This window comes from Xyrauchen texanus, chromosome 50 (genome assembly GCF_025860055.1).
Source record: "Xyrauchen texanus isolate HMW12.3.18 chromosome 50, RBS_HiC_50CHRs, whole genome shotgun sequence".
NCBI lineage: Eukaryota > Metazoa > Chordata > Actinopteri > Cypriniformes > Catostomidae > Xyrauchen > Xyrauchen texanus.
The window spans coordinates 9,562,276-9,578,283 of NC_068325.1; the positions used below are offsets into that span (position 1 = coordinate 9,562,276).

General features: G+C 37.6%; 1 protein-coding gene across 1 annotated transcript; it reads right to left on the bottom strand.

The window, feature by feature from the left end:
* Positions 1-546: 546 nt before the first annotated feature.
* Positions 547-15,531, bottom strand: aars2 (alanyl-tRNA synthetase 2, mitochondrial (putative)). Its single transcript, XM_052123598.1, has 22 exons — positions 15,273-15,531; positions 13,759-13,947; positions 13,331-13,476; positions 13,048-13,239; positions 11,754-11,898; positions 10,671-10,816; positions 10,465-10,573; positions 10,309-10,347; positions 10,029-10,143; positions 7,051-7,178; positions 6,763-6,907; positions 5,209-5,378; positions 5,001-5,114; positions 4,577-4,717; positions 4,350-4,487; positions 3,315-3,418; positions 3,089-3,197; positions 2,848-2,973; positions 2,613-2,723; positions 2,301-2,384; positions 1,057-1,170; positions 547-978 (listed from the first exon to the last, which is right to left on the bottom strand). Exons 1-22 carry the CDS (start codon positions 15,528-15,530, stop codon positions 793-795), a joined length of 3,009 nt encoding a protein of 1,002 aa, XP_051979558.1. The 5' UTR covers position 15,531; the 3' UTR covers positions 547-792.
* Positions 15,532-16,008: the final 477 nt, after the last annotated feature.

Below are 16,008 nucleotides of genomic sequence, written 5' to 3' on the forward strand. Positions count from 1 at the left end.
GGAATATCCCACATCTGACTTGAATGGAACGCAGCATAAGAACCCACAGGAAATTGCCTATAAATTGTATGACAAATTGCTTGCCATGTTCCTCATTTTTAAGTCGCTTTGAATAAAAGCGTCTGCAAAATAACTAAATGTATATGTACACATTGCTAATGTCATCATGGCTAACCATCGTCTCTGCATCTCGCTTTTATCTTTTCTATTTAATAGCATCCTACACACAAAACTGGATCCATTTAGTTGTATAGGTTGAGTGAGAAAATGAAATATAAATTGGGCATAACAGTAATATTTTGTATTCTAAAATTCAAACTTTTAAATTATTAACATTGTTTTATAAAAAAAATTTAGGACTGGAGATAACATCAAGCACAATTACAATTTCTTAATTTTTTTATGGGGTTCATAGCAAGGTATTTACTAGATAACAGAACAAGGAGAATAGTGTAATTTCTTAGATGACAATGATTTTGAATTTAAACGATTAAATTATAAACAGTTGTATGCAAAACCAGAGAAATAAATAATTTATTAGCACTGTTTAATCTCAAAACACAACCCCACCCTCAAAACATTTACAATGAAATATATACAGTAGGTAGCCTTTTAAAACAAAGGACCAGGTTAACAAAACTCCCTTTTATATATATTAAGTGTCGATCTTCCAATATTTTAAGGTTGATTTAAGCATTTTCATAAAGCAGATCCATTGTACTATGCCACTGGTTTGGGGTTTATCTTTCCTCCTCAACCAATCCAGTTATAATCTTTATTTAACTAAAAGTTTTAGTTTTTCCAGTTTCTGGTTTTGTTGAGAGCCAATTCCTCAGCCCAGCGCAGGATCTCTGTTACATCAGTGACATCTGTCACATTGCCGACACCATTAGCGACCACGTTGGATCCACCTGCGTTTCCTCCCAAACGCGAACACACTGAGAGAGCCCACTCGCTTGCTGAAACACTAGTACAGTCCTATGACAAAGTATGAATTTCATTTGTACAACTGTGAGTGGTTATATTGTAGTTATGTGATTTTGTGTGTGTGTGTACCTTGGGTACTTGGCAGGCACACAGCACCTTCCCTAATGTTTGCAGGTGAGACAGCAACATGACCAGAGAATCTGGAGTGTTCTTACTCAACTGGTTCACAGTCTTCATTAAAACCTGCAGAAACACCATCACTAACATTGTTACCGTTTTTAACATCATCAGCATTATTATGAACAACATTAACAACACCATTGACAACACAAACACAGACACGATCAATAAAAGCAAGGGTTGGCCAATATATAAATTATTTACAATATATTTTATATTGGCAAAATCAAGTGAACCAAAAATATAAATATCACAATTATTTGAATGTGCTTTTGACTTGTCCATTAAAGGGTTAGTTCACACACAAAAAAAATTTCTCTCATCATAAATTTCTTCTGCAGAACACAAAGAAAAACATAAAAATAAAATAAAATATCTCAGTTCTGTAGGTCCTCACAATGGTGGACAGAACTTTGAAGCTCCAAAAAGCACATAAAGGCAGCATAAAAGTAATATATCAGACTCTAGTGGTTAAATCCATGTCTTCAGAAGTGATATGACGGGTGAGAAACAGATCAATAATTAAAATTTTTTACTATAAAATCTCCTCCCGGCCCAGTCTGAAAGCGAATAGCCAAAAACAAAAGAAGAAGAATATGGAAGTGGATATTTATAGTGAAAAGGGACATAAACATTGATCTGTTTCTCACCCGCACATATCATATCGCTTCTGAAGACATGGATGTAGGCACTGAAGTCATATGGATTACATTTATGCTGCCTTTATGTGTTTTTTGGACCTTCAAAGTTCTGGTCACCATTCACTTGCATTGTATGGACCTACAGAGCTACACCAACAAAACCAGTCGTACACAAACAAAACAATGGATGTAAATGAGAATGATTGTTCACTTAAAAGATTCGTTCAAAAACACTTTTAACAAACAAAACACCACTAGTTCAAATCCAGAGTGTGAGAGCAGTGCAGAGAGCAGAGTTGTGCTTGATATTTTGCCTTCATTTGAAACTGTTTTAGCTGGGGGAGAAAAAACTGGCCATTTATTTAATTATAGACATAGATTTTTTAAAGAATACAGTGTATACTGATATATATATATATATATATATATATATATATATATATATATATATATATATATATATATATATATATATATACACACACTGTGTATACACACCGCATGCAAATACCATCACTATCACAAAGAGCACTAAGAGGTATGACCTCATACCGATATGGAGTCTGTCTGGACTAAGTCAACCAGCACAGTTTTATTGGAGTGTTTGTCCATCAGCTCCTTTGCTCTCAGGGCAGCCTGAAATAAGAAGAAACAATTAACCACTAGAACAAACAACACATAACACATGAACAAACATTTCACAGAGTGAATATTACATGGACAGTGTCAAAACCTAGAGAGATGCTTACATAGACAGTATTTTTTTGTGCACCATAGGTAATTGGGACATTTAATTCAAACATCAAACATGCCTACGATGCCCAAAAATTCTGTCTAGGTACTGGTAGTTCAAAAAGATCACACCTCTCTGATCTCAAGTTTTCTGATGTTGGTGTTGGTGCTCCTCTGCAGAGCTTTCAGGCGAGTCTGCAGCTCCCTTCTCTGCCACTGTGGGATAGGTGTGCTCTCAACGGCCTAAAACACACACACAGGTGTAGTGATTTCCTTTATGATAATATATGATATAGACAATTGAAATAATTCTAAAGCATGTCTAGAACCACCATTGAAAAACTGATATGTGTGGAGATTCACATACATCTGTGAGGAGGCCGACCTCTTTGGAGAACCTCTGTGCTGCTGATAGAGAGAGGGTGTTGTCAACACCTACACGGGCTGCCAATGACTCCACCTTGTCCTGTAAAGCTCGGCCCGCCTCCCGAGCCTGGATCACAGGAACAGTCACATGGAGGCAGTGTGTTTTTACTAAGATGCACCATTTAGGACTATATCAGACAAGAGGTAACATCGTACTACATGGTGGCTTTCATTTCTCTAACCTCTTTGGCTTCGTCTCCAGTAACGGCAATGATACGGCTGATGCCTTTCACCATCTGTCGCTCAGACACGATGACAAGATCCATAATTTGTCCTGTCCGCAATAAATGCCTGATCAACAAACAAATATATTATTAGCTTTGATTGCAGCTTGGGAAGGGTAAAACAGCAAACGTTATCTTATTATGAAATATTTGCGATGATTTGTAGTTTGCAGCTGAATCTTACGTGCCACAGCAGAGCTCCACAGAAGAGTGTTTGTCTTTGTTTGAGGTGAGCAGATCTGAAACAGGCACAGCCACGGACACCACTCGCACTGGGTCTGGATACACCTGAAACAAACACAAAAGACCGCTGTTGAAGAAAATGTCTTTGTTTAATACAAGATCTATTAAGATCTATTATCAGCATCTCTGACATGCTGTTAATTACCACAGACAATAATTCTGAATCGTCACTCAGTTTGTAAAAAACAAACAAAAGTGGTGTTAACAGTAATTCACTTACAATGGAAGTTTATGGGGTAAGGAATTGCACCAGAATAAATGATAAAACACACCATGTTTTGATAGTATAGCCACAAGATTTACACATTTTACAGTGGCAAGAAAAATTATGTGAACCCTTTGGAATTAGCTGGTTTTCTGCATTAATTGGTCATAAATTGTGATCTCGTCTTCATCGTCAGTCACAAGTATAGACAAACACAATGTGCTTAAGCAAACAACACACAAACAATAACAATCTTTCATGTCTTTATCGAACACATCCCATTAAACATTTATAGTGATGTGGAAAAAGTAAGAGAACCCTTGGATTTAATAACTGGTTGATCATTCTTTAACAGCAAGAACCACAACCAAGCGTGTCCGGTAACTGCGGATTAGACCTGCACAACGTTCAGAAGAAATTTTGGACCATTCTTCCTTCCAGAACTGCTTCAGCTCACAATTATGATTCATGCAATGCCTTTTTAAACGGTCAATGTCATTATAATATTCTAATATTTTGTTTTTAATAAGGACTGATGACAGCAGTCATGGTTCGGATTGTTTGTGTCACTCAAGGAGTTAATATTTGCTCTTAAATTTCCACATTAGGAGCTACATTTAGCCTTAAGATTTTTGACAAAGTAATTTAATTACAGTAAATAATTACTTTGTAATTGGATTATACCCAACACTGCTTCAACTATACACATAGCAAATCCTATCCCATACCTAAAGCACAGCAGAACCCATGCATTTGAGAAACATTCACTACCTCATCTACTGTTCTCAGTCCTGCAATCTGTTTCGCTCTGGACAGAGGGACCTCCTCTATGTGCACGTCTGCATTTTGCTTAATAATGTTCAGCACCAACTCCTCAACTTGTTGCAGTTGAGACACACTCAGAGAACCCTGCATTTAAAAACATACAACAACAACACACTGTTATTAGCCATCTTTGTTATCATTTAATTACTGAGACGGCTAGACAAGCATTTCACCTTGATGCTGAAGTCGAAGCGGAGGCGATTGGCGGTAACATGAGAGCCTCGCTGGTTAACAGAAGGACCTAGCAGCTCTCGCAGAGCGAAGTTTAGCATGTGTGTGGCAGTATGCTTCACCATGCAGCCCAGACGCCGAGCCTATGCACACAAACATACAGTATACACCACTCTTACAAGTACTTTGGCTTTACTGTGGTAGTGATGGTATCAGATTACTGCAATAACATCGTACTTTGAAGTATACCATGTTAATGATTGAATACTGAATGATACCATGGTTTTTATAGAGATATTCCAAGGTAGTACCACAGTACTACCATGGTGCATGTAAATAACTGTTTGTTAGTTTAATCCAGAGGTGTTTAGGTTTATCAGCCTTAAAACATGACAATAGTATGCAACTCTGCTACGTAACTCCTACCTCATCCAGATGAAGCTGCACTTGATCTCCAGTTCTTACAGTCTCTACTGCAGTGACCTGATGTACAGCGTAACCCCCCGCCAGACGGACACACTCTACGGGGAACAGAACATCCTGAAACACACAATCCCAAACACCCATTTTACCATACCTGCTTATCCAATACACTATGAAAAACAAGACAAATCAGGTGAGAGTTCAAATTTACCTGTAGTCCGTCCTTGGTGAAGTAACCTTGGTCATGTGCCTGTCCTCCCTGTTCTGCGTAGAAGCTGGTCCGGTCCAGAATAACACCACAGCGCTGACCCTCACCCACCTCTGACACCAGAGTCCCTCCAATGTATAGTGCCACGACTGATGCTCTGCAAGTTTGAAACACTGAGAGAAGAAGGCAGTTTAGTCTTACACCAAATCCTAACCAGGTACAATGTAATAAAGTAACAAGCAATAAATGCTCTTCCATATTAAAGGAATATTCCAGGTTCAATACAAGTTAGGCTCGGACGACAGCTTTTGAAGCATAATGTTGATTACCATACATTTTTTAGACTTGTCCTTACTTTTCTTAAAAAAAAAAAAAAAGTCAAATCTGGGTTACATTGAGACACTTACAATGGAAGTGAAGGAGGGCTAATCTGTAAACATTAAAATACGCACCATTTCAAAAGTATAGCCACAAGATGTAAACATGATTGTAGTGTGATAAAATCGCTTACTAACCTATTCTATGTAATGTTATCCAATTTGACAACTTCATTGTACATACATCATTCAACATACACTGTAATGTTGTGAACCCCAAAATGACTGTAAAAACCACTATTTGAAAAGTTTTAACAGAATTCTTTTAACAGAACAATTCATGTACGTGCGTTTATAAAATTAAATGCTTCACAATAATGTCTTTAAATCCTCCAAAAAAAAATCCCAATCACCTCCATTGTAAGTGCCTCATTGGAACCCAGATATTTGCTTTTTTTAAAGAAAAAGGGGAGCCTTGTTAGCTCAGCGAGTATTGACGCTGACTACCACCCCTGGAGTCTCGAGTTTGAATCCAGGGCGTGCTGAGTGACTCCAGCCAGGTCTCCTAAGCAACCAAATTGGCTCGGTTGCTAGGGAGGGTAGTCACATGTGGTAACCTCCTCGTGGTCACGATTAGTGATTCTCGCTCTCAACGGGGCATGTGGTAAGTTGTGCGTGGATCAGGGAGAGTAGCATGAGCCTCCACATGCTGTGAGTCTACGCGGTGTCATGCACAGCGAGCTACGTGATAAGATGCGCAGATTGATATAGTGGTCATTCCAAATTGGGAGAAAAGGGGATAAAATAAAAAGAAAAATAAAAGGAGGAGTTGGAAACATTCCACTTTTCAAAATATGTAATTGCCCAAAATCACTTGAACACACATCATGTCATAATAACGATTACTTGTAAGTAGGAACTTCAAAGGTGGATTCAAAGGCAGCAACCCGTCATAACTTCCTACAAGGCATTTTGTCAATCACTTGGTTTAGATTTCAGTGGGTAGCCCCACCTACACTGAAGTATCATTGGTAATGGCATCCTGCTCCACATAGCTACAGTACATATTGACCACCAAATACGTTCTTGTTGGATGGAATTTTATGCACAGCATTTTGCTTACAGTTAGGACAGAAAAAACACATAATGCTAGAAACTTGAAGCCTGATTTGGACACCGTGATAAAGACATTTAACAGCTTTACAAACTTCTGCATACAATCCCTCTTCACTCTCAATACCATATCGTCCATCCGGCCCCAAGGTGTAGCAATATTTCGGCGAGTCGTCTGTGTGAGGAACTCCTTGGTTTTGCAGCTCTGCCAGACTATGGACATCCAGCTGGTCCACTCTGTTCCCATCCTCCTCCTCCGACTGACACCTCAACTGATAAAAACCCCAATTATATAAAGTACATATTTCACCAACAGCAGGCTCATCTACCATTCATATTCTTGGTTAAGTAAGCCACTCTGTTGTTTAGTTTCACAGTCAAAAATCTGACAAAATAATGAAAGTACTACAAATACCTTCTCGTATTCATCTTCAAGAACCTTCATTTCTTTTTTCTCCACCCTCTTGCCTCCCTCCTCCAGCATCAGATCAATGAGGTCGAGAGGAAAGCCCAGGTTACGATGCAGCGACCAGGCAACTGAGGCTAATTAACAGACAACAACACAGAGGACAGAGAAGGTGGAATAAATGAACATCACATACAGAGTATCAGTGATATTCAGTGATCTGGAGTGGGTGGCACAGTGGTTCAGATCGGACCTGGTAACTGAAATGTTGCAGTTCAAAGTCCACTAGGGACAATCCTTGAGCAAGGCACTTAATAAAGGATTGCTTTAGGGCAGTAAGGGGCATTTTTGCCCCCAGAATTGATTCTCAGGGGCTTTTTCCTACCTTTATGAGGGCATTAATGTATATATACAAATGTATTTTGTAAATTACATATAGAAATGTGTCATCCTTTCATCTAAAATACTTTGAACCACTTAACGAGCATGTTAATGCATGTTAAAACTGAAATTGTAAACTAATATTGACATCCAATGTATCATATCTGAATCTCAAGATTTGATATTTTAAAACGATTTCAACGATCGCAAAGTTGCAACAATAATCATTTATTAAACGTGTCAAGGGTGAATATCAATACAGATGAAAACAATCCTCCAACCTTTGGAATGCTTTTCATTGCAAGAGTCCAATAAATAAAATCCATTAGCGATTTTAGTCCAAAAATGTACAAATACAAAGAAATATTGATCGATCTGTCTTTGATCAGGTTTTATCATGCTGATTCAAAAAGGTTAAGATTGGAAAACATAATGCATAAATATATATGGAATGCATTATAATATATTCCCAAATAATAACAAAAATTATATCTTCATGTATTTTTTTTACATTGAAATATAAACAAATTGTGCTTTGAACCAATGTCAACATTTAGCTTACGTAGTTACTACAAGTGGTCTATTGGCGCCTCCAAGTGACCTTTTTTGGACGTACACTTAAATAAATCATTATGAAAATGAGTTTTGAACATGAATTTATTGACTACAAACTTGTGTGGCTTTGTATCAGATGTGTTTTTGCGGCACTGTGCATAGTTTTACATATTTAAAAATAAAAAAGTATTTTATAAATAAAATTTGCGGTCACTATTCAAAATATTTCAATAGCTCTTAACTAATTATTTTATACTAAAATGATAACAAATGGTTCAAGAACAGGAAGAGTTTTACTTTGGGTATGTCGTTTTCAAGATCATGCACAAAAAGAGGCCAGATGTTAAGGGGTTAATCAAATCATTAAAAATGATAGCCCGGTTGCTAGGATGGGTAGAGTCACGTTGGGTTAACCTCCTCGTGATCATTATAATGTGGTTCTCGCTCTCGGTGGGGCGCGTGATGAGTTGTGTGTGGATGCCGCGGAGAATAGTGTAAAGCCTCCACACATGCTAGGTCTCCATGGTTACGCGCTCAACAAGCCACGTGATAAGATGCACTGATTGACGGTCTCAGACACGGAAGCAATTGAGGTTCGTCCACCACCACCCGGATTGAGGTGAGTCACTATGCCACCACGAGGACTTAGAGCACATTGGAAATTGGGCATGACAAATTGGGGAGAAAAAAAAACATTTTCAATCTTATTAGATTACCTATAAAAATAGACAGATAAAGTTTGTCAAGAGAAACTTTGATGTTGTTGACCTGACAAGACCTTTTTTTTTTTTTTTTAACTTAAAAGTTTGATGTCAGACAGACAGACAGACAGACAGATGTATAGATAGATAGATGGACAGAAAAAAAGATAGATAGACAGACAGACATGCAGACATATTGATAGATAGACAGAAAAAAGACAGATGAACACATAGACAGACAGAAACAAATAGACAGACAAACTGTCAGACAAATAGACAGAAAAAGATAGAAAGACAAACAGTCTGTCAGATAGATAGACAGAAAAAAAGAGATTGACAGATAGACAGTAAAAGAGATAGATAGACAGAGAGACAGACATATAGAAAAACAAGACAGACAGAAAGACAGATAAACAACACAGAAAAAGAGATAGACAGACGTATATATAGATACAGAAAAGAGACAAACAGACAGATAGACAGATATTCATCAAGAATTCATTACGGCGGCATTTTAGTGAATTTTGGTGGCATTTTTGCCCTGATCCCCTATTCATTTCTGACCCTTCAGGGGGGAACAATTCATATTATATCTGTGTAAAAAAAGTATTGATGGTCAAGCTAATTCTCACTGCCCATTCTTGTTGGTTCAAGTGTATATATTCTTCACACTGCTGTCTGTTGCATAAAAGAATAACGCAATGGAGAATGCATACAGTATTAACATTACGCCATTTTGGATAACTGATGAACAGTGTTGGGTATAATCTGATTGCAAAGTAATTAATTACTTTAATCTAATTACTCTTTTAGTCAAAAGTAGTGTTACGCATTACAATAACATTTTTGGAATCAGATTACATTTACTGACTTTCAGTTAAGTTCATTACTTTTAAGTATACTACATTTCTAAAATAATATGCTTTATTTAGAATTGATTTAAAACATGAATTTTGTTTATATGTACCTCTGTTTGTGTTTCTGTGACCGCTGAAGAGACAACGACAATGAACGAGGAAATTCAAAGTGTAGATTATTTGAGTGGGAAAAAAAAACATTTCAGTGAAAAGTGTTTGAGAATGTAACTTAAAAGTAAAGGATTTACTAATGTGATTACTTTTCCCATGATCCTGAAATCATTAAATTAATCTAATTACAATTTCAGGGAAGTAATTAGTAATTTGTAGTGGATTACTATTTTTGTGTAACTTACTCAACACTGCTTATGAACTACATTTAGCATCATCTAATTGACAAACAGAACTAAAATGGTAGTTTCTTCTTCCAGACCTCATTACAGGGACAATAAAGAGGCTAGAAAGAAGCAAATCATATCACCGTGTGTTTTACCTGGAAAAACAGCTGTGTCTCTGTCCATATTGCACATCGTCCTGTCAATCACTCTCCTGCCCTGCTTCAGTGAGGACAGGAACTGAGCTTCGTTCAGATTAATCAGATCCATGATCTACAGAAGAAACACCAAAAGACAGGGTTCCCAGTTGTTCTTGATAACTGGATAAGGATTTTTCACATAATTTACAGAGATTTAATAAAGTTTCATCAATCATTATCCTGACACTCCAGTGTTTACCCAGATCAGGTACATTTAATACTGTTCATATATGCTCACCATCTCAGACTCCGTGTTCAGCTCTGGATAGGCATCACCCTGTGAAAGAGAGAGGAAATGAGAAAAAAACATTGAACTTTTGAGCTTTACTCTTTAAGGTACAATGCAGTGATGTTATAACCTGATAGGCACAGGTCTGAATCAGTCTTATCTCACCAGTATATGTGCTACAGTAGGCACCAGGCTTGCCAGCGCCCCCTCAGGTGCCTGCAACACTTCTGCAGAAAACCGCACAGCACGTCTCAGTATACGCCTTAACACCAACCTATGACAAACAAATATACCACAATGTGAGAGAAGGTACATGCATTGTATATTTAAAGTATTCAAACTATTTTTGTCATGAGAGGTTTAACACTTACTCAGCACCGTTCATGCCTGGGTAAACTCCGTCAGCGATACACACGCAGAGCGTGCGAATGTGGTCCGCCACGACCCGGTAGGCCATGTCCACCCGACCCTTATCGGCCTCTCCGGTCCTGCCCTGATATGCAGGAGCCTTAGAGCACTACACAGACACAGAATAGAGGAAAAATTGCATTGTGGTTCACTACATGATTTAAAGAAAGTAATTTTTGGAGCATCAACATTCTTTAGCCCTTTAAGCTTGGATGGGCCCGCAGAGAACAAAATAGTTATCAAAATATTAATAACTGCAGTCTTGACCAACACAGAATAGGTATCGTTTTAAAGCTTTTAAGCTGTACTTCACAATGCATGTAAAACTAAACAAGTGCTAAGACATTTCCAGACAAATCAGAAGTGTTTAGTTTTGATCATTTATTAATAATTTTGCATGGCACATTTTTTTTAAATCTGTAAAAACATCAAATGGATCAAATAGCCATATGTCGTTGGAAAGCTCTCAAAGAATAGAATAAAACCATCCTATGTTTTACTCACAGACAAAAACGTAGCGAGAAATAGCCAAGTATATTTCTTTGACATACATGTCACGAGTAAACAGGTGTTGCTTATATGACGCGTTTTTGCTTATAACTTATCACATAAAATATCACATACTTAGAGGAGGTGTCTATCTTTAAAACGAGCCTGCACACAATGTAATCGAATGCATAGACCATTAGATAATCCACATGAAGCACAATATGCATACAGCACATAATGTGCTATCTGGATAAAAAAACATTAGCTTTCCTGGATCAGATGATTTAATCAGAAAATAATGTAGTACGTTGTCCAGCGTCATGGAATGCTAAACCAACTGTATAAGGATTCAGATTGCTGCAACCAGAGGTGGAAGTCATCCAAATATGGGCAGAGAGGATCCCTTCACTCTAATTACATATGATGGCTCAAATGGCACAGAATGGAACCAAATGAGATCTGGTTACTCATGCCTGCCTTTGAATGTCAAATCAAAATATATTTTTTTTATGACTTTTCTGCAGTTTATTAGGCTGAGAGTCTCAGAATTTAGAGACCTGGTGGATGGCAGACAATAGAGGTGTGAAGAGGTCTGTGTCGTAATTGGAGCGTTTCCCCTGTAGCACAGTCACCAGTCGCTCTAGACCCATCCCAGTGTCCACACTGCACTGGGGCAGAGCTCGCAGGCTGCCATCCCCCTCCCTGTACACACACACATACACATTCAGAACTACACAATGTAAATTTACTAAACACATAAGAACATCACTTTTGCACAAACCAGAATCGAATGAATGTGACCAGTGCAGTCCGACTCCCGAGCGAATTACTCTTATGATTCAGTTCTTTTAAATCTGTCCCACAAAACATACATCGCTTACTCCCAAACAAATAACTTTTATTAGCTTGTTCTTTTTAGTGAAAGACGTCAAAAACGTATTATACTGCAAGTAATTAAATTTTTCATGTTTGCTTGAAATGAACCAAGAATTCAAATTATTACTAGTTGGTTGTTGTTGTTTTTTTCGATTTTCTCCCCTTTTTCTACCTAAATTGGAATTCCTAATTCCCAATGCGCTCTAAGTCCTTGTGGTGGCGTAGTGACTCGCATCAATCCGGATGGCAGAGGACGAATCTCAGTTGCCTCAGCGTCTGAGACTTTCGATCCGCATATCTTATCACGTGGCTCGTTGCGTGCGTTACCGCGGAGACATAGCGCATGTGGAGGCTTCATGCTATTCTCCGTGGCATCCACACACTCACTGTAAATGATTTAAATATTATTTTTGGGTGAACAATGTCATGCATCCACAGCACCAACCAATGCATTAAGTGGTAACAGGCAAAGGCACAAAGGAAATCAAACTTCAGTGTTTTTGCTGGTTGAATATATAAAGCTGAACAATTACTTGATTAGTCATTTACTTGTGCACATGCCCATTTATTGTCTGAATTCTTTATTATATATTACAATTACCTTATTATATGCTAAATTACTTTTATTTGGGGGCCTTTCTCAGTAAATATTTATATGTGATTATTCGATTCATTAATCGGCACATAGTGTCATTTAGTCGATTAAAAATGTAATTGATTGACCTAGTAAACACCATTTGTGAGAATCTGTTCTCTTAAAACATGACATTATTTCATCATTTGTTAACAGACTGCTTAAGACAGTAAATTCAATAAAAATAACATCTCTTATTTCCAATCATTTCTTTCTCAAAAGAACTTAAATAATTTATTATTGAATTATTTAGGAACTGGAATAGTGAAGAGGTATCGAAATTGGAACAGCGAAACCCTTATGATAAAATTCCTTTTGATTCCCAGCACCACTTTTCTTACCTGTTATACTGCATAAATACTAGATTCCAGATCTCCACCACATCTGGACTGTCCGCATTAACCAGCGAGGCAGCCTTCCGATTCCCGATGTGATCATAGTGAATCTCAGTGCAGGGGCCACACGGTCCCGTCTCGCCCATTTCCCAGAAATTATCCTTCATTCCAAACGGCAATACATGATCTGGCAGTACTCTGTAGAGGAATGTCACACTGTCCAATGAATGTCCTACAGCAAACTAAGTAAAGCAAGTAAAAAGTGATATTTGCCCATCTGTGAACATACCCCATGCTGAGCCAGATCTGCCGAGTTTCCTCATCGGCAGGGAGACCACTTGCTGCATCTCCAGCAAAGTACGAGACATACAGGCATTCGGTGGGAATGCCATATTCTTCTGTTAAAAGGTGCCAAGCCATTGCACATGCCTCCACCTGTAGTCATTGATGATACACAAGAGTATAATTGTATGTACTATGGTACTCCACGGAGCTTCAAAGAATACCCGTGATATTATATGGCACAAAAAATATTATAGTACCATAATATTTTTTGTTAGTTATGTAGTCCTCCAGCTAGACCAGCACCAACAATGTCTGAACAAGCATTAAAATGTATGGTGGTCTAAGGTTGTCTTTTCAGTAGGGGAATCAAGTTGCCTAAATAGGAGTTGCCCTCATTCTTCAATGAGAATGGCCACAGAACTTCAAGCATACCTTAAAATAATCTCCAAATGACCAGTTTCCCAACATCTCGAAGAAGGTGTGATGGTACACATCCCTCCCCACGTCCTCTAGGTCGTTGTGTTTGCCTCCAGCACGGACACACTTCTGACTGTTCACCACGCGCCGGTATGATGCCATCTCACTGCGGGGGTCTGCGCAGCCCAGGAGAATGGGCTTAAACTAAGAGACAACACATTTATGACATAATATCATCAATATTCTAGCTATAAAAGACAGTGCAATCTTTATTATCATATTGTTGAGTCAGTTTCATTCAAGTTCACACAACTATTCATGCAGAGTAACCCCAGGTGTAGTTCATCATATCAACTATGGACAGGTTCAACTAAGTTTGACAACCAGAAATTGTACCAATAGATTTTCTGTTGTATTTTGAACAGCACATCTATCGTTTTTATTTAAAACTATACTATTTCTTTTGTGAAATGTTTTACTTTAAAAACATATGCTTCTTCTATTTCTTTAAAATAGCTACCACTTAGGTTAACACATGTTATCTAATGCAATTAATTGTTTGTGTTAAAAAAAATTGTCTACTGTAAATAAATACTAATTCAGAACATTTTTCACAATTGAATTAGTTATATGTATTTAATCTTCTAGATAAGCTGGTCTACAATTTTATATACTAAAGAGTTGAATATGAGTTAAGACTTTAACCTGTTGTATCTTATTGTTTTTCATCCAGCTCTTTTGTTTAAGTGTAATTTATAATATCTAAAAGTGTAACTACTATGGAAAGCCAACTTATCTTTTAATAAGTTCCCAGCTTTACTCATCATAATTGCATTTTTACTAGTAAAACAATTGAATATTTACTTGGCATATGTTTCCATTGACTCCCATTCATTTTAATTACAAAGCACTACAAATGAATTTTTACCAGTAAAAAACACATTAAAGATATGTTTAATACAAAGCTCTACAATTACATTTGTACTAATAGGAATGTCATTGGAGAGCTCTGTAACTATATTTCTTACTATTGAAAAAATAAATTGTAAATGTTTTTAATTAGAGTTTTAACTAGTAAAAAGCTAACAGAGAGGTCTGTAATTGGAATTCTAACTAGCAGACATTCAACTGTAGAGCAAGTAACACTGGGAGAGTTAAAAGCTAATTCGGCTTGCCATTTAACCTTCATGTTTCCTAACAAAAGCACTGTGGCAGTATCATGATACAGTGATTGTGTGAGATGGTAATACCATGGTACTTTGATAAATACCGTGGAACTGAATAGTTACCATAATTATGTATGATATTTACATGGTAATCCAAGGTACAAACAAAACAATAACATTAATACTACATGTACGTGTCCGACACAAGCATGATATTACAACGAACCATGTCTAACATGGTGCTTTCTAGCACTTTTTGTAAGTGTTGTCGTTTCTTGTCTGTTTATTGTTCTTAAAAACAAACAGTCCTGTATGGAATGGCATACATGTGTCATTTCCACATGAAATGCGTTGACTGTGTACCTGGTTCATTCCTGCATTGACGAACAGGAGGCTCGGGTCTCCCCTCGGACGTACGGGGGAGGACGGCACCACTCTGTGTTCGTAACCCACCCTGAAAAAGTCGATAAACTTCTGGCGTACTCTTTTAGAAGTGAACTCTTTATTAGCTTGCGAATAGGATCGCGCCGAATATCTTCTTGAGCCTGTCGATAATATGCTTAATTTCGTGTTTAAAAATGCACAGTGGAGTTGTTTCACCAACCCTGTGCGCGCAGCCATCTTGCCAGCTGACCGGGGTTACAGCGTCAAGCAGCATCCAATCAGCGACGAGCAAGAAACCGAACTTGCAGCACCAGTGACAAAATCTTTTTTGCTACAAGCACCAGTGACAAAATCTGTCACTTGATTTCATCGGTCTATTTTGAAAGAAAGAAAAACATTTGCTTGTCTAATACTTCTAATATTCGACATTACTGTCTATTACTATTGTTTTTCACTTTCAAGTACATTTTGTCTAGATACTTGACACAACTGAAAGACATTTTTGACACCTAGTCAAACATGGAAACCAAATATTGGTCTTTAACAGAATAATCTGGGTTTAATACAAATGAGGCTCTATTTGCCCCAACAGAGACTTGTCCACCACCACCCGGATTAGGGTGAGAAACTGCACCACCACAAGGACCTACCAAGTAGTGGGAATTGGGCATTCCAAATTGGGGAAAAGAGGGGATTTAAAAAAAAGAAGCAAAAA

Excerpts from the sequence above, each read along its gene's own strand:
- aars2 (XM_052123598.1), bottom strand. The coding sequence starts at position 15,530 with ATGGCTGCGCGCACAGGGTTGGTGAAACAACTCCACTGTGCATTTTTA. Across the intron at positions 10,817-11,753 it reads TATTGTCTGCCATCCACCAG|TGCTCTAAGGCTCCTGCATA; the intron begins GTCTCTAAATTC and ends GTGTCTGTGTAG. Across the intron at positions 979-1,056 it reads GTGCCTGCCAAGTACCCAAG|GACTGTACTAGTGTTTCAGC; the intron begins GTACACACACAC and ends ACTTTGTCATAG.